The 24,547-nt window shown below is 42.1% G+C and overlaps 1 protein-coding gene across 1 annotated transcript; it reads right to left on the reverse strand.

Annotated features, from left to right (window-relative positions):
* Window positions 1-226: 226 nt before the first annotated feature.
* Window positions 227-23,309, reverse strand: PRPF3 (pre-mRNA processing factor 3). The gene is made up of 16 exons (XM_063439066.1): window positions 23,106-23,309; window positions 21,499-21,673; window positions 20,964-21,094; window positions 19,769-19,915; window positions 19,198-19,278; window positions 17,525-17,742; window positions 16,141-16,447; window positions 13,285-13,451; window positions 12,716-12,798; window positions 11,226-11,369; window positions 9,672-9,771; window positions 9,332-9,445; window positions 7,828-7,946; window positions 6,403-6,486; window positions 5,167-5,228; window positions 227-1,157 (listed from the first exon to the last, which is right to left on the reverse strand). The coding sequence occupies exons 2-16, from the start codon at window positions 21,641-21,643 to the stop codon at window positions 1,011-1,013; spliced, it is 2,049 nt and encodes a 682-aa protein (XP_063295136.1). The 5' UTR covers window positions 21,644-21,673; window positions 23,106-23,309; the 3' UTR covers window positions 227-1,010.
* Between the last annotated feature and the right edge of the window lie 1,238 nt (window positions 23,310-24,547).

The following is a 24,547-nucleotide window of genomic DNA, read 5'->3' on the forward strand; positions in this document are numbered from 1 at the left end:
AATGGTGAAATATAGTCAGTGTAGAAAAGATTTAGCATGGAGACCCAAACATTGCTTTTTTTCCTTAACCATTACAGGAACCCAATGTAAAGCATACAGCTAAGTGGGACATATTTGGACATCACTGATTGGCTGAGAGCTTCACCTGTCATGCTCAGTGGCTTTAAAATTTGGACATTAACATTGGTAATGTAGAAATGAACAAAATCTTTATGATGTCCGGGAATTCAAAGTTATTAAACTCTTTCCAACAAAGTTTTGCTATTTGAAGACTAGAATTCTGGTTCTGCTATTGCCAATAGGTTAACTGCATAAAACCCATTTACAATTATAGCCGTAAAAAAAAAAAAAAACACATCTGATAAATTAGAAAAGAGAATATTGTGTAGTAGTTAATCTTTTTCCCAGATGTATTGTGTAGAAAGGCATTATTATTGGGGCATATTAACAACAAACAACTTCTGCGTAGATGTGAATCTGTAGTAAAAACATCACCCACTCAAGTTTTCAGTTTTCTTTTTTATTTGCATGAAAAACCAAGGGAATCCCTGGCTTAATACAAAACAAGGCCTACTTTTATTCAAAATAAATCGTTTTAATAATAAACGATATTAAAAAGAAAGCCTCATTTTTTTTGTATGGCCCAGAAAAGAAAAAAAAAAGTGGGAAATATTAAAAAAAAAACAAAAAAAACCCCCCAAAGACTGTTTATATATGTATGACCAGATATTTGGAGCGGCAAAAACTGCGTCAAACTCCGTTTGTTTTCACAATGGCGTGACACTTCATGCCACAGACAGGTTAATACCCACAATGCAGTGCTATTTAAAGGAAGAGCTTTGCCGTAAACGGAAGAGAATGGGAGTTTGCTCATAAATAAACCACTGATGCATTTTAGGCTGAACACAGCTTTGAACACTGTGATTTAAGGAGGTCTGTCTGGAGTTCGTTCCTCGGTTTGAGTGGTGCAGCATGGGTAGCCTATCCTTGCTGTAAGGATAGAAGAGGTCTTAGTCTGCAGTTTCCAGCACAGACTGGCTCAGTGCCAGGTCCCAATAATGTTCTGCCCCGTGCTTCTTAAAGTGCTCCCGCGCCATGTTTTCCGTTGGGCACTGTTTAAATTTCATATCGCCAAAGCTGCGCTCCTTAACTGTACCCTAAAAGCCAGAAAAGTGAAACGTGTTAAGAGTGATACAAACAGGAGAGTAACAAACATCCAATCTCCATCACAAAAGTTACATAGCACCTTCTACAGCTATAGCGAGAGGAGCAGCAATGGGCGAATTGCCACGCAGGATATAAAGAGAAACACAGATTGCTAGTAGGGATTGTTTTGAATGCATTTATTCCGGTTAATATTACAGGACATTGCTTCTTGAAAGCTGACCTATCACTTTTAATTTCAAAATAAGAAAAAAATAATTAAAATAACAAGAAGGGGGCGCCCTGACTGCAGAGCAGACGCATGGTGCTGCTGCTCCTGAAATCTTACGCGATAAGAATGGAATCCTGCTGAACAGAACCTGTGACCCAACTTCTTTTGGCTCTTAAGTGACTCGGGACACTGAGACCTACGGGATGACACCTCTCCTGAGGTTCTATGCTCTGGTCCCAATCATCCAGCCATTGAGGCCTACACACAAGGCGGATAAGTGAGAGGCTGCCGCTCTCCCGCCGCCCAAACGCACCGCAAAGCACAGCTTAAGCCACCGTCCCCCTCATCCTCCTGCAATGGGGAGGATGCAAAGTCTGGGCCCACGCTCACACAAACACAACCTACCAGCCTGGATCTGATTTTCCAGAAATTCTGGGCCCGACTAGAACACCTCGCCAGGTCCTCCCCTGCTCATGGAGTAAAGACAGAGGTGAAGGCGAAGAGGAGAGAGCAGACCGATCCCAGGTACAACATGCCCCACTACGTCTGCTAAAGTCACCGTATACCCATACGGGCCGGAGGTCTTAAGGAGAATCCCTCCAAAGCTTCAGCCACCACGCCGGAAGCCCGCCCGCCACTGGCGGCAGCAAAACACCGGGGCCACCCGCGGCACCCACAAAGGGAAAGACCCAGCTCCCATATATGCCCGCGTCTGTGGCAAACAGGAGCCGACCCAACTTGAGACCTGGGGCCAGGGAGAGGCTCCTCTTCCCTCACACCCAGTCAACATCATCCAAATCCCCCATGCGACCCGCCAGGGGAATTGGCTGAAGCAGAGACCCACATACTGCGCCCACACACGCGACCGAGCATCCTGCATGGACTGATTACCGGAAAGACCTACAATACCACAGCTGAGTATAGTCCAATATGTGGGCGGACACTGACTCTCAAAGACCATGTCACAAAAGTCGCTTCTTACCAATTCAGGCAATGGTTAATATCTAGTGACCCCTCTATACCTCAGCTAGATCCTTCTCTTGTTTCTCTCAGAAAAATATCAATCTGCTATCTAATCCCTTTGATGAGCTCATATCAGCAGTTGCCTTGAATATAACGCTGCATGTGTGCACCTAGTCTATAGCGAGTAAAGGGGATCACTCCCACTACCCTTGGCTCATAGCTTATTACCGAATATATGTTTTGTGTGAAGAGCTTAAGCTAAACATATGTAATCCACTCTTGTATAAAAGCTAGACTAAGACTGTATTACTCAATTCGAATGTTACTCTATGATGCTCAAAATTAGCTAACTAGATATACCAGCGATGTTGCCTTCAGTTATGAGACAGAATTAGCTGTGAGACCCTCTACTGTTTACCAATCAAACTATCCTTAAATATAAAAATTGTGCTAGCTATCTCATGTACCTCTATGTTCAACTGTATTATGCGTTGGAGGAATGCCTTTGGGGTACCTCACAACCGTCTGTTATAAGCTTATGCACCACAAAAATAAAGAATTAAAAATAAATAACAACCCGGTGGGGGGCAGGGGTGGTGCATGACTGCCAGGCAGACCAGACGTGGGTTGAAAGAGCTCCTGCATTTGGCATAAAAATCAGGGAATATTCCTGGGCTGACTGAAGCAACCTACATGTGCAGGGAATCTTGTATTTTTTGGGATACCTCTTAAGTGCTCCCTCGCCACTGGAGTGCCTGAATCAAAGCTTTGAGGCCTACACAGCCGCTCTCCTAGTTCTTTGGCTGAATGTGTAGAACCTGTACCTAGCCCCGCTCACCCCCACCCCATTGGACTGGTGGGGGTTATCCCGGTCCCCACTGACATGATTCTCAAGCTTAGGCTGCATATAGAATACTGCCACTGCACAGATTATGACTGCTGCTGGGTCCCTAAAGAGGACGTCTGCGGTCTCACCACATGCTCCTCAGCAGCTACGACCCAAGACAGCACAACACAGAAAGTCAGACCACATACTACAACGACTGGAAGAGATTTTTGCCATCGAATAGTCGGTGCTTCCATCTTCACCCAGGAGGGTGAGCGGGGTGACAGAGCTGGGGGGCGGGAGCACCAATGCCACTCAACTCCGGCCTATCTGGGATGAAATTTGTTAGGGGTAATACCCAGTCGCATCTCCCACTTATGCGGGAGATGCTATCCAGGGTGACAGACCACCAAAAGCATCTGCAATCTCTCAATAGGGAGGGACTTTGACAGTCTGTGTACCAGAGTCCGTGGTTACCTAATGCGGGTCTTCGTTCCAGGCTAGAGGGATACCCGACCCTGCTCCTATCTTGCCGCATTCCCCAGCGATAAAACACTCCTGCGTAGGGGGACAGGCTGACACTGGACTTCCTACCTGAGGCACATGGCCGGCTCTGTGTGGGAGTTCTTTACAAATCTACCTACATCACTTAGTATTTTTTTTTTTTTTTCCAATTCTTTATTTTTGTTGTGCGGGTGGGTACAAGGTTTCAACACACAACAGACAGATGCCACAACAGCGTATTGCAGGATTAATACATCTTTAGCGGTGGCATGAAAAATCGCAGTTTTTTAAAAAAAAAATTTATCTAGCTTAACTAACCGAGTGTATTGTCAGAGTTAAATTAACTGAAACAAGTATATAACAATTTATGCTTGACATTGCTAGATTGCCTATGGTAGGTAGTTAGATCCACATGACTAGGTACATGCTAGCTGGGTCATCGCTGTAGTCACTTAAGTAGATGGAGATCCTACATTTGCATGTAACATCTGCTCTTAACATTTGCTTATAACAATTGCTTATTACATTTGACTACATCATTAGCATTTAACAGTTACAGATAACATTTGCCTATATCATCTTCACATAGTATTTGCAAGAGAATTAGTATGTAGCATAAAAGCAGGTAAAGCAAAACATATGGCAAACTATGTGTGTTCGCTGATTAAATCTTAGAGCAGTAAAAATGCATAATAAATGTGAGAGTCACAGATATGCAAACTGTTTGTGTCCACTGGGTCCCCGCATGTAGGTCGCTCCGTTCCCCTTGTCCTGCTCCGTCGGGCTGCTGAAGATAGTGGGCTAAGCGGTATGCCTGCTCTCCTGGGCTCATGCAACAACGCTGGGTGTAGTGTGTCGGTGAGCCAATCATCTATGCCCGGTGCTGGTCATGTAGTGCGCTCCTGTCTCGCCTGGTTTCAACGGGGGTCGCTTCGTTGCCCCCCAGTGGGGACCGGGATATCCCCCCCAGTCCAGGGGGGGGGGGGGGGGGGGAGGCGCCTGTGAGGTGTGCCCCAGAGCTGTCGTGTGGCGGACGACCATCCCGCCCCTCTCACGTGCAGGCCGCAAGCTCCAAATCCTTGTACAGCCCGTGTGGCCCAAAAACTTCCGATCTCGGAGCCTGCTGATGCGCCAGCCTCAGCTCCGGCACCCTGCTGTTTCCCTCCGGCTCTGGTCTCGGCTGTAAGCCCAGATTATCGGTCGAGAAGGCCATATTTCTGCAGGAGCCTCTCCCCCATGCGACCGGTCAGCATGGCGGGCAGGCCCCGCCCCCCCACTTAGTATTTTTGAGCCACCTTTTGCCCTCCCATTCTGATGATCTGAACCATTTTAATTTGCCAGCTATAGTTGTGGCTATGCAAGTTTGTTTTGTTACTCTATGCACAACAAAAATAAAGAACTGGAAGAAAAAAAACCACATCATATACAAAAGATAAAAAGATATACAAAACAAAGTATGGACTGCATCTTGGGTATTCCTTTGGACACGGTTACTCACCTCCCAAACTAATGAGCACCTATTGGACTTCTTAACCAACTCCTCATCTGATTCATCATCATCTGCAACAAATTAAAGACGATGAGTTTCTAAACAATCAAGACTTTCTTGTTATTACAACCTGCAGGTAGTATAGTACGCATACCACTTTGGTATCTAAATCTAATCTAAATTTGGGTTCAATAAAGCCAGGGTTCCAGTATGCCACATAAATGGGACCCAGGGCTGAAAACGGCTCTCTGTCCATCAGGGGCCAAGAATCAGGTCTATAAATAAGTGGCATGCAGAGGTAGCTTCAGGGCTCCACCTGTCCTCCTAAAAAACACTCCAAAGGCACTCAGTAAGAAGTAATTTAACATCACATCCTCCTGGTACGGACTCAGAATGCCAGGTGGGAAAGCAATTTCTCTGATGTCATATCACACTGTAGCTGTTAATGTACTTAATTTCCGATTATGCTTCATCAGCAATCAAGCCAACTAAACAGTACATTAAATTAGGTATTTTACTGCCAAAATGCAATCTTAAGGCTGGGTGAGCATTAGGGAAACGGTTGCAGTATTAGTGGTTAGCAACACATGATAATCTATTAAGGATTTAATTTCCCATGATTTTGGAATTATGGGAAAAACAGTTCATAGCAGCTTGTCTGCCGCAGGTTTACCATCAAATAAATCTACAATTTGTATCCAATCTGCTGCCGTCAATTTTCCTTGAGGCTCAGCCGTCAGACTGCATAAGCATCATGAGAAAAATAATCTGGTACAACTGCAGTCACGAATGGTTAAAACATAGCCTGTTTTATGTCATTAGAAAAGTTTTATTTGAGTGAAATTTAAACAAAGTAAAACTAACTAACGAACCACCCAGAGCTCTCAAATTTTTTTTTAACATTTTGCATGGCTCTTTTTTTCTAGGAAAATTTGTCAAAAGTCTGTCCTAATTGATGTTATGTATAATTTGAGAGTCACAATATAAATAAGAGTAAACATCAGACACATTATCCCATTCATATGGCATTAATTCTGTAGATTTTTAGTGAAGGAACTCAAAAAGCCCTCTTTATAAAGGGTCACTAAGCGAACCTAACCACAACGAGCGGTGCCTCAATTTCCTCCTAAATCTGCAATTTTCTTAATGCTCTGTAAACGCAGAAAACAGATGTGAGGAAGGCTGAACTTGATGGACATGTGTACTTTCAGCTATGTAACGCGATGTAACTATGACAGCCCTCACCGTTTCCCTTGGTGTTCGTTGTCTGTTCATCCCACTTTATTCGACTGAGCATCAACCTTTTAAACTTCTTCTGTGATTTGGGCCCTAGAGATATCAAATACAACAAACATCAGATAAATCGCTGATACGGATTTCAAGGTGAGCAGACATTACACTGGAAACAAACACATTTTAGGTAACAATGATACAAGAAGGATTTGATCACCGTAGGAGTCATAAAAAAAGTCATGCTTTTCTTTTTTAAAAGTTCCCCTTTATTTCCTCCAGCATTTACTGGGGCGATGTACGAAGGGGCGATGTACGAAGGGGCGATGTACGAAGGGGCGATGTACGAAGGGGCGATGTACGAAGGGGCGATGTACGAAGGGGCGATGTACGAAGGGGCGATGTACGAAGGGGCGATGTACGAAGGGGCGATGTACGAAGGGGCGATGTACGAAGGGGCGATGTACGAAGGGGCGATGTACGAAGGGGCGATGTACGAAGGGGCGATGTACGAAGGGGCGATGTACGAAGGGGCGATGTACGAAGGGGCGATGTACGAAGGGGCGATGTACGAAGGGGCGATGTACGAAGGGGCGATGTACGAAGGGGCGATGTACGAAGGGGCGATGTACGAAGGGGCGATGTACGAAGTGCAAACACTAATCAGCGAGTCTGCTTTGCCGTGATGAACTATCAAGATCTATGAAGAAAGGCCTTTCAGGCAGATCCCAGCACTGGATGGAAAGTATCTCGAAAACAGTGTTGTAAACAAGCTCACTGAACTAATGGAACTAATGGAAACCATCAGGGTTATTCACTAAAGACAGAATTCAAAGAGAATTTCGAATTTAAGGCCAAAATAGCCGAACTGGAAGCATTGTGTAAATCAGCTGTTTTTAGTAAATAACTCTGGTCAGCCAGCCGGTCTGCAGAAAATCAACCTGAATAGGAACAAATATTTGGACGGTGCCTGTGAATTGTACATTTTCAGAGCTGTCCATGATGATTACAAGTAATGCAACCAACCATGCGCACTACACAGAAAACGTGACACCGATTAAATGCAGGAGCGACTGTACTTTTATTATAACTTAATAAAAACATTAAAATAAAGTTACAACATTTTTTTTTTTAAATGGAAGAGTGCGTTTGTGCTACTAATGTACAGCTTGCGATATTATATGCAATTCCCACCGGCCTGTTTCTCACCCCTCCTGTCCCAGTAAGCACCCACAGAAATAAGACATTCAACTCCTCCTGCATTTATTTGTCAATTTGTGTATTGTTGTCGATGTACGGTACCTTAGTCTTTTTACATGTACCAATTTGTATTCATGGGCAGCCTTGCAGAATGTGGGGGTGCTTTATAAAGCATAATAAGTTACTTTTTTGGCACCTAGATTCCTTTATAAATGCTCCGGATATAGGGATTGTACTTACCTCCTTCTACCACCACCACATTGACATCTTTATGTAGAACTACGACCCCTGTTAGGTATAACTGGCCTGCGTTGGCTTCAATCTTGAACTTTTTGGATGGGTTGCTTAAATTCCTGATACTAAGAAAAAAAAAAGTAAACAGTAAACCCATTGCAGATAAGCAAAGCATCGCATGAATCGAAAAGAAAGACAGGAAATTCATTATTTCACTTATAAATGTACAGCTAATCATTGACCTACATGAATAAACTCAGCAACATTCCACCCAATACCCAAACGTTTCTTGGGTAATCATCAGTTAACTCCTCTCCAAACATTGGTGCTACCAGATCAAAGATAATCAGAAAAAAAAATTAAAAGTGTGTGGCTGGGTGAGAATTATGGGGCCTGAAGTTCATGGCAGATTGAGATCGACATACTGGCTTTGTGGTCACTGAATAATTGAGTATTCTATTCCTCCAAAAGTGCTGTTTTACTCTCTTACACCCCTCGTCGTCTATTTCTCCACTTCTGTTTGACCTGTCCACTCTTTGTGTCTTCCCACACAAACCCTTCCAAACACGTCTCTCAGCCACACTAACTGTGCTCATACTGCATTTCACTTACTGATAGACTTTGAGAATTTATATCAGACAGACAGTAAGTGTGACTGAAACATTGCCCATCTATCTGGAATGCTACCATAAAAAATGCACTTTCAAGAGGAATGCATTGTTGTACTAAGTTTTGTTTTGTGCTATTTGTAAACCAATAGAAAAAGAATACATTGTTTGCATTCTCTGGGATCTAAATGTTCTGCACAATCAGAGCATCAAAATAGTCATATCCTAAATGACAAACGTGTAACTTCTGGAAACAAGTGCCTATGCACAAAACGAAATCTAGTATATAAGACTAAGAAAATACAGTTTTACTGACACTGAATTCATTGCTTGTGCAATTATTTGTTCCTGCAGAAAAACAAAAATGCAGACACCCTACATTAAAATAAGGTCTTATGTTACGTGGACAGTTTTGTTTAACCCCTTAAGGACCAAACTTCTGGAATAAAAGGGAATCATGACGTGTCAGACACGTCATGTGTCCTTAAGGGGTTAATGACTGCTGGGGCCTGATCTCACTAGTGGTTTGATACACACCTATATACAGTTACGTGAACAGTTTTGTTTAATGCCTGCTGGGGCCTGATCTCACTCGTGGTTTGATACACACCTATATACAGTTACGTGAACAGTTTTGTTTAATGCCTGCTGGGGCCTGATCTCACTCGTGGTTTGATACACACCTATATACAGTTACGTGGACAGTTTTGTTTAATGCCTGCTGGGGCCTGATCTCACTGGTGGTTTGATACACACCTATATACAGTTATATGGACAGTTTTGTTTAATGACTGCTGGGGCCTGATCTCACTAGTGGTTTGATACACACCTATATACAGTTACGTGGACAGTTTTGTTTAATGCCTGCTGGGGCCTGATATCACTAGTGGTTTGATACACACCTATATACAGTTACGTGGACACCTTGAGAAATATCTTCTTTTAGCTTTTTTACTTTTTTCTCTTTTCTCTGTTCTGTTGTTAATTTTCTGGCTGCATTTGCTTCTTCGTGAGCTCTGGGAAGAACAAAACAGCATACAGTCTTTTTAACAAGAAAACAAAGTATACAATGCAATACAACTCCAACTGGCCTAATCCATCCAGCCAATACGTTGTTTAGCGTGATAAGAATGGACAGAATAGAACAAACATCAATGACATACAAAATTATGTTGGCAGTTTCCCCCCTCTCCAACTACATATTCAGTTTCCAGGAGCAGACCTGCATACATGAGAACTTACTTCTGTCTCTTTGCCATCTGGGCTCTGACATGGGCTTCCACCCTTGTTGGGTCCTGAATAGCTTCTGTCCCCAATACTCTCATTAAATTTGATATTCGCACTGGAACAAAAAGATACTTCTTTAGTACAGGCTCTGTATACCATTATACATGCGTTAGAAACAAAGAATAGAAGAGACATCAAGTCCAGGTAGTCAACTAGACAAACCAGCTAAGCACATGTATACACATATGAACTACCTAATCTATGGAGACTTCACAGAAGAGCACTGTGTGTTCTAGGATTGAGAGCACCATGTGGGTGCTTTAACTGGCATATCAGGTACCTTTTGTGAACTTTAAATAAAATGCAGATCACAACCATCTTACACACCTAACCTGGTAAAAAAAATTTAGCTGAATTATAAGATATCACAATTGGTTGCATGTAAGAGTGTGAGTACTGGATATACTCGTAGATAATGCCTCCCTTAATGCAAAACTGCCATAATCCGTTGGGGTGACCACATTTATAAACGGATTTATATAATGCACCGTCAGCCCCATAGCATTGTTTTGGTGGAAGGAATCTCTCCCTGTGGACCTTATGTTATCCGGGACTACAAATTCTTTAACCCCTTAAGGACCAAACTTCTGGAATAAAAGGGAATTATGACATGTCACACATGTCATGTGTCCTTAAGGGGTTAAGGAGACTTTCTTCCTGGACCATTTATATGGTAGATCACTCTGCTTTAGTAAACAAAAGATATTGTATTGACATCTTTTATTCTATACAAGAGCCAGTGCTCAGAATACTTTATTGTAAGCTACGTCTGGGAAGCAGCCTAACCACTCTCGCTTTGTCACCAGTTCCTATATTCATGATATTCGTGCATTAATCAATATTAAGGGAGTTACTTCAATCATCATGTGCACTATAGCGGTTATGCTCTGAGGAGTGCTCTGCCCCCGTTTCCTGGTATCGGAGCAAACTGTTATGCAACAGTGTGTCCTCTCACCTGGGTACCGCTGGGGCAACTGGTCTACTTTGATGCAGGTTTACGACATCTGGCTGCAAACTCCAGATGCCAATCCTGCTGCTCATTCATTGGCCGAGAATCAGCTGACCACTTTTAGCCAATGAATTTCATGGTTTCGTGCTGGTTCATGATGCTGCCATGACGCTGCCAGAAATTGAATTACAGCTCCAGCAGCAGAGATGTTAAACTTAGTACGTGCAGAGTTTAATATCCTGCACATACAGACTCCAGGCACCATAACCACTTCAAATCGCTGAATGGGTCATTGAGATTAGAGTAACCCTTTAAATACAACTATGGAACAACATGTGAAGCAGAAAACACACACCATAATGCAGACAGTTATATTAGAGCAGAAGTGCTCAAAAGGTAGATCCCCAGATGGTGTATTACTACAACTCCCATGATGCTCTGTATGCCGTTGCATGCCTTTAGAATGACAAAGCATCATGGAAACTGTAGTTTTAAAACATCTGGTGACCTACTTGTGAGCGCACCTGTATTAGAGCAATAACGCTTTGTGACGATCTCACCTTTGGGTTCGGGTGGTGGCATCAGCCCTAGACGTACTTTCTCCTGCAGCTCTTTCTGTGCCTCTCGCCTTGTCTGACGGCGCAGCTTTTTCTGTTCTTTTTGGGTAAGGTAAACTCCGAGTGTTACTGGAGCATCTTTGTCAACTGCAGAACAAAATACAGAAGGTGAAACAAACACAAAAAACAAACCAAAAAAGCTCATTATCTAGTTAAGAGTTGGGTAACCATGCCACTGTGTGTGAACTACATTTCCTTAATCCTAACCTGGCATGCATGTTCTGTACGTACTACAATACCATACCGAGAGCCTTAACAGGATTAGTATGTAGGCTTGTTACAATTAACAGTTAAATCAAGCTTCTAAACCTTAGTACATTTAATACCGGCTTAGTTGTAGACAAGCTGCAAACACAAACAGAATGCTCATCAGTCCAAACACTGGGCGTCTGATAAAACATCTAGTAAGAAATAGTCTAGGATAAACCCACCCCCTACATACAAAAAAGGGGGTGAATACGCCCTAAATAAGGGCAGATTTTACACTTGAAAAAGGAAAATAAAGTACGTACAGCTTCAACTGCTTTCCTTCAAAAGGCTTGGTAGGGCATCAAACCGACTTCCCACAGCTATACTTATTCAAAATGTATCCAGTGAAATGGGAAACTTTATTAAACAAGAAACAAATGGATACAAGTGAATGATACTGGGGAGCAGTAGTTACTATGTATAAAAAGCACCAATTCCTATCCTATTGTCTATTGATTTTAAGGCACAGCTGTGTTAAATTGGTTAAACCTAGCCTTGAAATTGCCAGCCTATCCGGTCATTTTATTTCAGCAGCAATTTCAAGGCTAGGTTTAGCCAATTTAACACAGCTGTGCCTTAAAATCAATAGACAATAGGATAGTACTTGGTGCTTTTTATACATAGTAACTATTTTATTCATTTACAAAAAGTGCAGATTTCAACAGAAATGTACACTTTTCTAAATGATGCTGGTTACACCCCCCAGCTTTTCCAAGCAGACTTGTTATGTTACTTCCTGGTTTGGTTCGCTTATTTGCACTGAACTCGAGAGGCAGCAATTGCCCAGAGCACCTGCCTTGCAAAGACTTCTCATAGAGCCGCATTGAAAAGTCTGATTGGACAGCCACAGCAAGTCTAGGCAGTGTTCGAAGGGGAGGGCTAGCAAAGGCTGCAGACAAGAGATCTACATTTTATTTTATTTTTAAATTGATTTTTAGATATAACTCCAATGAATAAATGCATAATTAAATACATGCAACATTTATTTGGAGTATATCTACCTAACACGGATTTGTATTTATTTTGTATTTGGGTAGTGGAGTGTCCCTTATTCACAAGCCACATGAATTGATTTCTACTTCAATAAAAAAGAATGAAACTGATGGTATAGGACTTCTGGTGTATGCAATGTGCATAATTATAGACTATAGGGTTAACTAATATTAGAAGGTTGATTATTTTACCTGGGGGACTGAGCTGTGCCGGGTGCTCTACGAGGTTTGTTATACCATAGAATTCCTCTCGTTTGGATAAACTTTCTTCTGTTCTAAAAAAGTAAAGATATAAATAGTGGTTTAGTAAAGGTGAACCATTAATTACATAAACAAACAAGAAAAATCTACATGAAGTGCACATAAAAGATAAATGGTAATCCAACCACCGGAGGGGCAAGTTTGAGATCCAAAACAATCAGGATATGTAGGGAACTGCACTCACTCCAGGGAGCCAGGGTGCTTTGCTGTACCAGGAACCAAACACCAAATTCCAAAATATTGTAAAGAAATAAAGGTCCAGGCACTCCTTGGTTCAAAATAAAAATTAAAAAAAATAAGCACTTTAATGGAACCACAGCATGCCATTAAAGTGCCTGGACCTTTATTTCTCTGAGATCCAAAACAAGACATCGCAATTTAGAATCTATAGAAATCATTTCAAAGTTATCAAAACACGATGCTTATTAATGAGACACTATTTAAAGTAAATATTGAGCATATGTGCAAGAAATAATCTATAAGTAGAGGTAAAAACTCACAATTCTGTGCCGGTGGGGAGAATGAAGGAATCCCACCACTCAATGTCTGGGATCTCACCCTCCTTTAGCACCTTTTTGGGAGCGATGAGCGCTAGTCGGGTTGAAGCCTGGATGCCGGTTTTCTTGGCCGCTTGGGAGATTTCGGCCTGGAGTTTCTCCAGCTGAGTCTATTAAATAAAAGGCAAATTGGTTCAGCATATATTGCACAGCCTGGCACATTATAAAAGTAATAAAAACAGGGGGACCCAACATGACTGGGACTCCTGTTAACCCCTTAAGGACCAAACTTCTGGAATAAAAGGGAATCATGACATGTCACACATGTCGTGTGTCCTTAAGGGGTTAAACAGTCTGCAACCTACAGACCATTTTATTAGCAATACTACAAACAGGCAATGTTTTGGTCTCAAGAGAGATTTTCCAAACCTCAGGGAAGTGGGCATACTAACGTTATACATTGGAATCCTTATCCTTGAAAACCTATACATTGGGATAAAGTGCGATCAATATCAGGGAAGTGGGCATACTAACGTTATACATTGGAATCCTTATACTTGAAAACCTATACATTGGGGTAGATAAAGCGTGAATAATATCAGGGAAGTGTTGTTGTACAAGACTGACTAGGTCTGGGTCTAGAATTGCTGGATTTTGCTTCAGTACACTAGGCATTGCCCATGATTCCCAGTGAGGCAATAGACAGTGGATGTGGCGTAATATACCGGCACGTTGTCTCTTACAGTGGCGCACAGATCGCCAGCACATTGTCTCTTACAGTGGCGCACAGATCGCCAGCACATTGTCTCTTACAGTGGCGCACAGATCGCCAGCACATTGTTACAGTGGCGCACAGATCGCCAGCACATTGTCTCTTACAGTGGCGCACAGATCGCCAGCACATTGTCTCTTACAGTGGCGCACAGATCGCCAGCACATTGTCTCTTACAGTGGCGCACAGATCGCCAGCACATTGTCTCTTACAGTGGCGCACAGATCGCCAGCACATTGTCTCTTACAGTGGCGCACAGATCGCCAGCACATTGTCTCTTACAGCGGCGCACAGATCGCCAGCACATTGTTACAGTGGCGCACAGATCGCCAGCACATTGTCTCTTACAGTGGCACACAGATCACCAGCACATTGTCTCTTACAGCGGCGCACAGATCGCCAGCACATTGTCTCTTACAGTGGCGCACAGATCGCCTGCACATTGTCTCTTACAGTGGCGCACAGATCGCCTGCACATTGTCTCTTACAGTGGCGCACAGATCGCCTGCACATTGTCTGTTACAGCGGCGCACAGATCGCCTGCACATTGTCTCTTACAGTGGCGCACAGATCACCAGCACATTGTCTGTTACAGCGGCGCACAGATCGCCTGCACATTGTCTCTTACAGTGGCGCACAGATCGCCAGCACATTGTCTCTTACAGTGGCGCACAGATCGCCAGCACATTGTTACAGTGGCGCACAGATCGCCAGCACATTGTCTCTTACAGTGGCGCACAGATCGCCAGCACATTGTCTCTTACAGTGGCGCACAGATCGCCAGCACATTGTCTCTTACAGTGGCGCACAGATCGCCAGCACATTGTCTCTTACAGTGGCGCACAGATCGCCAGCACATTGTCTCTTACAGTGGCGCACAGATCGCCAGCACATTGTCTCTTACAGCGGCGCACAGATCGCCAGCACATTGTTACAGTGGCGCACAGATCGCCAGCACATTGTCTCTTACAGTGGCACACAGATCACCAGCACATTGTCTCTTACAGCGGCGCACAGATCGCCAGCACATTGTCTCTTACAGTGGCGCACAGATCGCCTGCACATTGTCTCTTACAGTGGCGCACAGATCGCCTGCACATTGTCTCTTACAGTGGCGCACAGATCGCCTGCACATTGTCTGTTACAGCGGCGCACAGATCGCCTGCACATTGTCTCTTACAGTGGCGCACAGATCACCAGCACATTGTCTGTTACAGCGGCGCACAGATCGCCTGCACATTGTCTCTTACAGTGGCACACAGATCACCAGCACATTGTCTCTTACAGCGGCGCACAGATCGCCAGCACATTGTCTCTTACAGTGGCACACAGATCGCCAGCACATTGTCTCTTACAGCGGCGCACAGATCGCCAGCACATGGTCTCTTACAGTGGCGCACAGATCGCCTGCACATTGTCTCTTACAGTGGCGCACAGATCTCCGGCCACATCTCTTCCTCATTTTATAAATCATAATCTTTCCTTTTCCCTTCAATTCCCCCCCTGTCCGGATTCTAATTCCCTCCATTTAGGATCCTTTCTGATGCTCATGGAGGATCCTTTCTTCATCTTGCTGTAATGTGCTCAGATTTACACCCTGGTCTTTTCTACTTCAACGGTTTTATTGTATTATTTGTAAAATAACATTATTTGTCTCCCAAAGCAAAATTTTTATTGCATATTGAGTCAATTTGATGCCAAGAGCACACATTTAGGCTTCTAGTACTTACGGGAACAAAGCCTTTATAACCTGGGTCTATTTATGGTCTATTGAGCCCCAAGAAAAACAAGTAAAAACCGTTTTTTTTTTTTGCATCATGATATACATGTATCATTTATAAACACAAAAGATACATGTATATCATCACCACGCAGACCATTGACTTGTCAGTTAACAGTCTAGAAAGCAGTAATGTAAATGAGGGCTCAAATATTCCACTTCCCCACTTTTCAATAGAAAGGGAATATTCAGCTCCGGCAAGTAGAAATTAACCACTGGAGGGCGCCAGGCTTGCAGCAGTAAGCAACTTTTTGGGCATAACTAGTAAAACAAGATATGAAATTTTGAGGGTTGATGAAAGCAATACCTTCGTCCGCAGTCGCTGAGCAATCTTCTCAAACTTGCCCTTGTCATGGAATTTGAAGCTCCGTTTTTGCCGCTGTGCAGGAGTGACTGTGACACGGGGGTCAAAGAAGGTGTTGGATTCCAGGTCGTCAGACGGTTTTTCTTTAAGCTGCTGCTTAAACTGCTCTCTCTTTACTGCTCGGATGTTGGCTTTTAAAGTTGGCATGCGATGGGTGAGTTCGATCTCCTTCCCCGTGGCATCCACTGTGCGGCCCTGGTCATCCAAGATTAGGGGGGTGGGCTTTGTCTGATCTTTCAGCTCCACTTTTCTGAAAAAGTGAAGAATTTTTATATTTGTTGACTGTATATGAAAACATTTTCAAATCCATATGTTAAATTAATCAAATATTATTCAAAAAAAAAAAAAAAAAAAATCACATTTTTGTCATGGTGCCATTTTATTTTTGGCCTTGAAACATGTGTCTCCTAGTCTCCACCAACACCCCGGTTACGGTAACTCCAAAAGCTGTGATATACTAAAAAACCGAAGGAATGGTGTTATGTGCTATACAAACATTTGTATTTTCGGCTGACGGAGAACATCTTGGAGTCCCGCTTTGGAGGACTATTTGAACTAATTATGTGCTCTTGTGGCCACTATTAGTGGGAGAGTGTTTGTGAGTGCAATAATTCCCTTACTTTTTAACATTGTATTATACGGTTTTACACTAGGTTTTGTTTTTATATTTTCAAGTGATTAAAAGATGGAATTACTGTTTTTCTAACTGGGGTATTCCCATACCGGTGTATATTGGGGGACTTGTAACCAGTGTATGTATATTATCCAATTGGTGATCTTCACAGCCGTTTGTATAGCACACCATTCCTTCTGTCCTAAAACATATGCCAAGGGATTGTTTCAGGACGAACCTCCATCACGGCAATGTTATGATTTAGCATGCCCCTCCTATTCCAATTATTAGAGTTAATGAAACTCCATCTAAACATTGGGTCAAATGTATAGAAGAAATAGGAATCTTGCTTCTAATTTATGTGACCCCCATTAATGTGTGTGGAGCAGGGATCTAGAGTCTACAACAATCACTCTTACTGAAAGCAAAGAGGATTACAGTTAGCTGTATAATCTCTGCCACTTTTAGAGAGAAGCCGTGATGTGCAATGCCAAGCAGCATCATACTGTTACCATCCAATAAACAAGCAAACAGTAGATGCAGGTTTAGTGTCAGATTGTAACTATACAAATGAGTCAATACTTTCTTTAAACATTAGTATATGAATATATTAACATCTTGATTCGCTAGATTAGCATTGAGGGCGTGAAACCAGAGTCAGTGAATAGATTCCAAAATTACTCTCGCTCTACATAGTTAGAACTTTCTACTCACGGTGGTGCAATTCCCATGGCATGCAGGTTGGCAAGGCCAACCATGTTAGTGGTTCCTATGAGTCCGGGTTTCAAGGCCAGCTGGGACTGTATGCGAGCCTGTAGCTCGGCCGCTTTCCTGGCCTTTTCAATAGCGTCGTTCATGAAAGTTGCAGCTTGGGAAGGTTGGATTGTGCTCCCAATCACAGGGCGTTCTGACTCCCCCCCCAATACTTTCGTCTACACAAAGAAAACAAAAAAACAACAACAACATGAATGGACATCATACAGACAAAGCTAGCAGTGACTGTGGTTTAGTCACTTAACTGGAAAAATGGCACATAAAGAGCATATCTGAAGCCAAAGTAGCAGTAATGAAAACTATTACAGTGGCTTTGTCAAGATTTTTGGATTTTTTTGTTTTCCTTTCTTTATGCTCCCTAAATCGTAATAAGTATACTCCCTCCCCCTGCCTTGCCATTTGCCTTTAGATTTATCTTTTCTTCCATATGCCAGCTTTCAATACCTCTTGCACTGTAAAAACACACAGGAGGCTCCCGCAGGCTTTAGAAGGCTAGTAACAGAGCAGGAGATAAATTCCAAATTAAACAGACTGCAATAAAGGAATCTAAAATATCTAGGTTCCTTTACAGGAAGTGTTTAGGAAGGCTGTAAAAGTCACGCGCAGGGTGGTGTGACTAGGGGTGTATAAACAAAGTAATTTAACTCGTAAATGACAGAATTGAGCAGTGAGACTGCAGCGGCATGATCTATACACCAAAACTGCTTCATTAAACTAAAGTTGTTTTGGTGCCTATCGTGGCCCTTGTTAAGGTTTGTGAACTTGGTGGCTATACATAAGTAAAAAAAAAAAAAATAGTCAAACTTTTCTCTATGTATTTTATGAAAATTCGGTGCTCAGAAAAAGAAAAAAAATTACAAAAAAAAAAAAAATGATTCATACACAGCTATTTAGAAGCAGATTACAGTTATTTGTTTGATGACAGAGCCTCTAAGGTTTTAGCAAGTTCTGGAGTTCTGCTGCTTTGTCCAAAAATGTGCAGTTCTCTTGCCAACCTTCCATTATTCTCAGTTGAGTGGAGAGACCCCACTGTTACAAAGTGAAAGAGCCATACTGTAGCCAAGTTGAAGACTTGTTTCCACTTTTATAAAGCTTCTCGCCCTATTTAAAAAACGTGCAATCAACATGGCAGTTTTTCACAATATGCAGTTCAGTGAACAATCGCTACAGAAAATCTACCGAGTAATATTCAAAAAGTGTGTGTATATCTGAAAATATCAATGTTAGCTGGAGAAGGATGCGGAAAGTAAAGGCGGTAGTAGTCCCAGTTGTGATAGGAGCACTCGGGGCGGTGAACCCCAAGTTCGGGTTCCAGGTGCGACATTTAAGATCGCTGTCCAGTATAAGCAGTTCTAGGAACAGCTAAGATACTGAGCAGAACCCTCACACTCCCAGGCTTCTGGTAGAGGACCCGAGAATGAGGAATAAACAGCATAGCACCCAGCATTTTTGCTTAAGTTAGGAGTTTTAAAATAAATAAATATCACATTTTGTGAGCTGGTGTTTAGTGAGCGCTGTGGATCCTGTCACTAGGATTCCCACTAATTCACAAGTGTGATGTAAAACACTATAGAAGGTGCACGGTTTATAGTTTGGTCGGACAGTGTACATACCACTGGGGTAGGGCTAACAAAACTAAGCTGTTTTTTCCTTTCCTCGATCTGCTTTGTGGCAGCCTCCATCATTTGTTTGATCTGTAAAAACAAAGAAACCGACATTGTTAAAAATAGAAACACAAGGTGATGGACCTGCTCCCAGGCAGCTATTTAAACGAGGATAGAAAGATAGTTGCACGGTAAGTACATAGCACTCTATAAGTAACTGTAATATGTTGGATTCCCTCAATAACTGGAAATGTCGCATGGAAGCAAAAAAAAAAAAAAAAAAACGAAAAAGAGTTGCACCATTTTTTTTGTATAAACTACTCATTTGCCTCCCACAGTTTTATAACAATTCTATGTGAAAACAAACTATATAATACTTGTATCTTGTAGTCCCTGTGCACAGAGAACACCCCATCAAGCTTTATAAACCACACACAGATATCTCTAGTAACATAGCAAGTAATCGGAGGAGAGCTCTAACTGTAAAAATACTTGGAAAATGGAAGCACTGCATTGACACGTAGACAAGGGGCAGGTGCATAACAATCTAATCATGGTTAGAAAGTACAAACTAGGCTACCTGTATCTTGGTGAGCATGCCAGGGCTCTCAGAGGGTGGACCAGGGATCACTTCGGGTTCTTCCTCCACCTCCTCAAAGCGCTGAGTCCGCTTTTTCTTCACACTGGATGTTTCCTTGGGGTGATCTGAATCATCCACAAACACTTCCTTAACAAGGCAAAAACAAACATGCAGATAAAGAGACAACTACAAAATGGACAGCCTGTATACTGCCTGTCGGTCTATCTATTTTAACAGTATTTAATCCCAATATTCCTCTTTCAAACCTCTAATGACCGCAGATTACCACCATAGCCTCTAATCTGATTGCACACATAGTGCTGGATTCTATTACAAATGATCAAAAATAATGATGGTAATTTAACAGCAATTCTATAAATTTACAACAAAAAAAAAAAGCTCAAAACATTCTACACCACTAGCCAGGTCCGAAAGTAACTACCACTTCAAGCCTGGACAGTTCATGGCATGCTCGCCAGGAGTAAATGTCTTGTCGCAAGGGCTGTATTTGTTCTTGCCAATGTCTAGTGGAAGGGTAGAAATTGAACCTCAGTTGCATCCAACAAAAAAGTGCTCTTTTTTTTTGTAAATTGAATTGTTATTGCTTTTTTCAATTTAAACAAAAGTTCACTTGGACACATATATGGTGAATTATATATATATATATATATATATATATATATATATATATATATATATATATATATATATATATATATATATATATATATATATATATATAAAATTGGAAAGTCTATTATATCACTTATAGTTGTAAGTAAAAAATTATGAACGAAAACGAGGGGTTCTTTTTAATTACCACGGATAGGTTTAGCTCTTATGACAGATTCTAGCCCTTACAAATTATAAATCACATTATAAAGCAGGGACATTGTCTACATTTGTACAAAGGAAAAAATCTCATGTTACTAGCCCGCCTTATTCTTTAACAGTATGGATTGTAAAGATTTTATTTTCTTTAGTACAAAATATGGTGTTTTCACACTAAACCAGGCATAGCTCAGAATTCTGCATTCAGTAAATAGCCAGCCAACTGTTTGAAAACATTCCGTGAATGCAGATGGACAAGAAATGGCTCTGGCTCCTATTAGTACAAGCCACTGACATACTATAGGAGAGGTAGGAAAATGTATCAGTGTTTTAATTAGAGAAAAGTAAAAACCAAAGTCTCTACCTTGCTCTCACGTTTCCTGCTCCTTTCACTACCTGACCGTGAATGTCTCGAGCTTCGACTTTCTTTGGCAGCATCATAAAGTTTGTCAACAAACCGTGGCGTGTAATCGTCCAGGTACTGCTTCAAATGGTCTTGATAAAGAAAATATATATTTTTTTTTTACACAAAAGAATAAAATCACAAACTGACTGGACATGGTGTCATTTATAAATAATGAATCAATTGTTTGTTTAATAAGCACCCACCAGTTGGATACTGCCTCTTGACATATCAAAACCCATGTGTACCACTGTGATATGAATTGTAACTGGACTATCATAAAAGCTAAATATTAAATACCAAAAGAATACAAAGAGTGCAATTTCATTGGATAGTTTCTGATTTAATTTTTATGTATTGAACCTGTGAGATTTTGTGCTCAGCTGAAAGGCACTTCTGATTTCTTTTATATGAAGATGTCCCCATCTTACATGTTTATATCATTAATCAGATATTCTGACAATCCACTTCCAAAGTAACCTTTTATGTCACTCACCAGAGGCCTTTTTCTTGTCCATTCCTTTCCCTATGCAATTTAGAGCAGCAGAAACAGCAGCAGGCTCATGGAAACCCAGAACTCCTTTGATAGATTTCTCTATCCATGATTTCAAATCTTCCAGATCCCGTTTTGAGTGAGACATGTTTGCAAGGGGAAACAACGGCTTCAATATCTTAAAAAAAAAATAGATAAATGTATATTGTTCAGCATAATAACAGGATATACAACATGACACTTGAATTTCACATGTCAGATATTAATTTAGTCAAGAAAGACATTCAGGGTAATTAAAACACCAAGCAAAAGAAACATTTAAACATTTTTAGTACCAAACACTCCTATGAAGCTTCTTGTATTTTAGAGAAAGTGGACACAGCATCAGTTACTTCCCACATTGAAATATGAAGGACAAACACTGTGCAAATTAAATAATCTGAGTAAAAGAATACAAAAGATAAGAAAGGTGGACTCGTGTTTTTTTACCGTGATCATTTTCTTACCGTGATCATGTAAATCTATCACTAACGTTTATGTTCCATTTTAGAACAATTACAAGGCTTGCTGGTCTATACAAGTGTTATACAACCATTCTAGAAATGGAAAGCAAGTCCAAATATGCTCAGCTAAGGGATCACCACCATAAACATACTCAATAACAGCTGGAGCAGCAAAATATCATTTATCTGCAAATATTAATTTGCAACTTCCACCTGCAGTAAAATGTCCCTCTGCTTTCCAGGGTATCTTTGCATCTCATTGTATCGCCAATTAGGACCTAAGGCAGGGGTAGGCAACCTTTGGCACTCCAAATGCTGTGGACTACATCTCCCACAATGCTGTTACAGCCATAATGCTGACAAAGCATCATGGGACGTGTAGTCCAAAACATCTGCAGTGCCCAAGGTTGCCTTTCCCTGACCTAGGGTATGCTCTGCAATCATAGGCATCCTTGCAGTCCAGTGTGAACCCATTCATCCTACGTTAACCCACAAATCTTCTTGTTAAACACCCTCTTTAGTGGGAGCCCTGACAAACCAAGGGAACCACCACCATATTTCATGATTCATTTGTGGTATTGTGTGCTCCCCTACTCCACAAGGTCCCTCACTATAAAAGGCACCATTACAGTCCAGTGTGCCCCATTCCCACTTGTGAGATTCATACTGCCCTGTGTGACCCTGACTCTACCAGGCATCCACACTAAAGGTCCCATCTCTCCATGAAGGCACAGGCTGTTTCTCTTACTCACTGACACACACAGAGCTGTGAGCAGTGCTTTGGTGATAATAATTAGTGTAAACACAGGCACCCAGAGCCCAATATCCAGCAATCACCATGGAAACAGCCGTCCATTCCTGGTACCACTTTCAGAACTTTGTGACATTTCTCGGTACACTGAGCCCCTCATAGGTCCAGGCCAGCAGGCAGACCATCCCCCCCGGGTCAGGGCAGCCCTCCCAGTCCCGGGAGAGGTGTTACCGGTCCCCCCCGGCCATCCCTGCCTCAGTCCCCGCAGCAGCTCTTACTCCAGCCCGGGGATTTAGCGGCCTGTGATGGCTGAGCCCCCCCGGTGAGCCCCAGGCCCCGTTCCCGCCCCCACTCACCGGAGCGGACTCTGCTTGTCCTCCCGCTCCCACCTCCTCCGGGAACCGGCGCTAACGGGGGCACAACGTCAAAACCGGAAGCGGAAGTGCAGCGAGCATGCAGCCTGGCGCTCACACTGTCCGGGGAGCGCAAAGCATCATGGGCGCATCTTGTATTGTTAAACTTTATTAAAACCGTAACAATAAACAGACATTGCCTCTCCTCCTGTGTCAGCCCAGTCCCTGCACAATCACTGCCTGCCTCACTGGGGGAGGGGAATCAATCAATCAATCAATCAATCAATATCAATACATCAATCAATATCAATCCATCAATCCATCAATCCATCAATCAATCAATATCAATACATCAATCTCAATACATCAATCAATATCAATACATCAATCTCAATACATCAATCAATATCAATACATCAATCAATATCAATACATCAATATCAATACATCAATCACTACATCAATCAATACATCAATATCAATACATCAATCAATCAATACATCAATCAATATCAATACATCAATCAATATCAATACATCAATATCAATACATCAATATCAATACATCAATCAATCAATACATTAATCAATATCAATACATCAATCAATCAATACATTAATATCAATACATCAACCCTATCATCGGCACAGAACTAAAGTGGAGAGTGATAAATCTATCCGCTGAATGTTTACTGCCTGTGGGGGGCTATCTCATGTATCTTATTGTGAAATGTACAGGTGGTGCCGATTAAGTCAGGCAAGTATTATTATTATTATTATTATTATTGCCATTTATATAGCGGCAACAGATTCCGTAGCGCTTTACAATATTTTGAGGGGGGGGGGATGTAACAATAAATAAGACAATTACAAGAAAACTTACAGGAATAATAGGTTGAAGAGGACCCTGCTCAAATGAGCTTACAGTCTATAGGAGGTGGGGTATTAGAAACATTAGGATAGGAAATATCAAGTAGGAGTGAAGCAGAGCTGGAGGAGAGAGCAAAGCACTATCCCATAGGAGAGCAAGAGACTGATACCGGAGAAACTGACGGAAGCCAAGCACAGAGAGATGGACACAGGTTTCTTCAGGAAGGAAGAGATTCTTTATTGGATCACCGATCGGGACTCAGAGGGACTAATGTCACCAAAATACAGCAAGTTCTGAGCCCCGGACAATAGTGCAGGCTCCTTATATAGGCATATAACTCCTCCCATATTAAGCTCCACCCGCACATTCTCTTAACCAATCAACACAAATAAGAATTAACTTCCTGTTTGACCGCATGGCTTGTCCAGCACAATGGAGGAGGGGGAATACTATATCCTGTATTCTTGCACATGCTCCGTACACTACTGATCGTATCTTGCCTCGTGCAACCAACTGATCGATACGTCAGCATATGCACGTACACATGCCACGTGGTAATCTCGGCCTACTAAAT

Source organism: Pelobates fuscus, chromosome 13 (assembly GCF_036172605.1).
Source record: "Pelobates fuscus isolate aPelFus1 chromosome 13, aPelFus1.pri, whole genome shotgun sequence".
NCBI classification, from domain to species: Eukaryota; Metazoa; Chordata; class Amphibia; order Anura; family Pelobatidae; genus Pelobates; species Pelobates fuscus.

Bases quoted from the DNA above. Each gene is read 5' to 3' on its own strand.
- PRPF3 (XM_063439066.1), bottom strand. From the start codon at position 21,643: ATGTCTCACTCAAAACGGGATCTGGAAGATTTGAAATCATGGATAGAG. The intron at 13,452-16,140 runs GTATTGCTTTCA...TTTATTTAATAG, and splicing joins CTCAGCGACTGCGGACGAAG to ACTCAGCTGGAGAAACTCCA. The intron at 1,158-5,166 runs GTGAGTAACCGT...TCTGGCTTTTAG, and splicing joins GGTGCTCATTAGTTTGGGAG to GGTACAGTTAAGGAGCGCAG.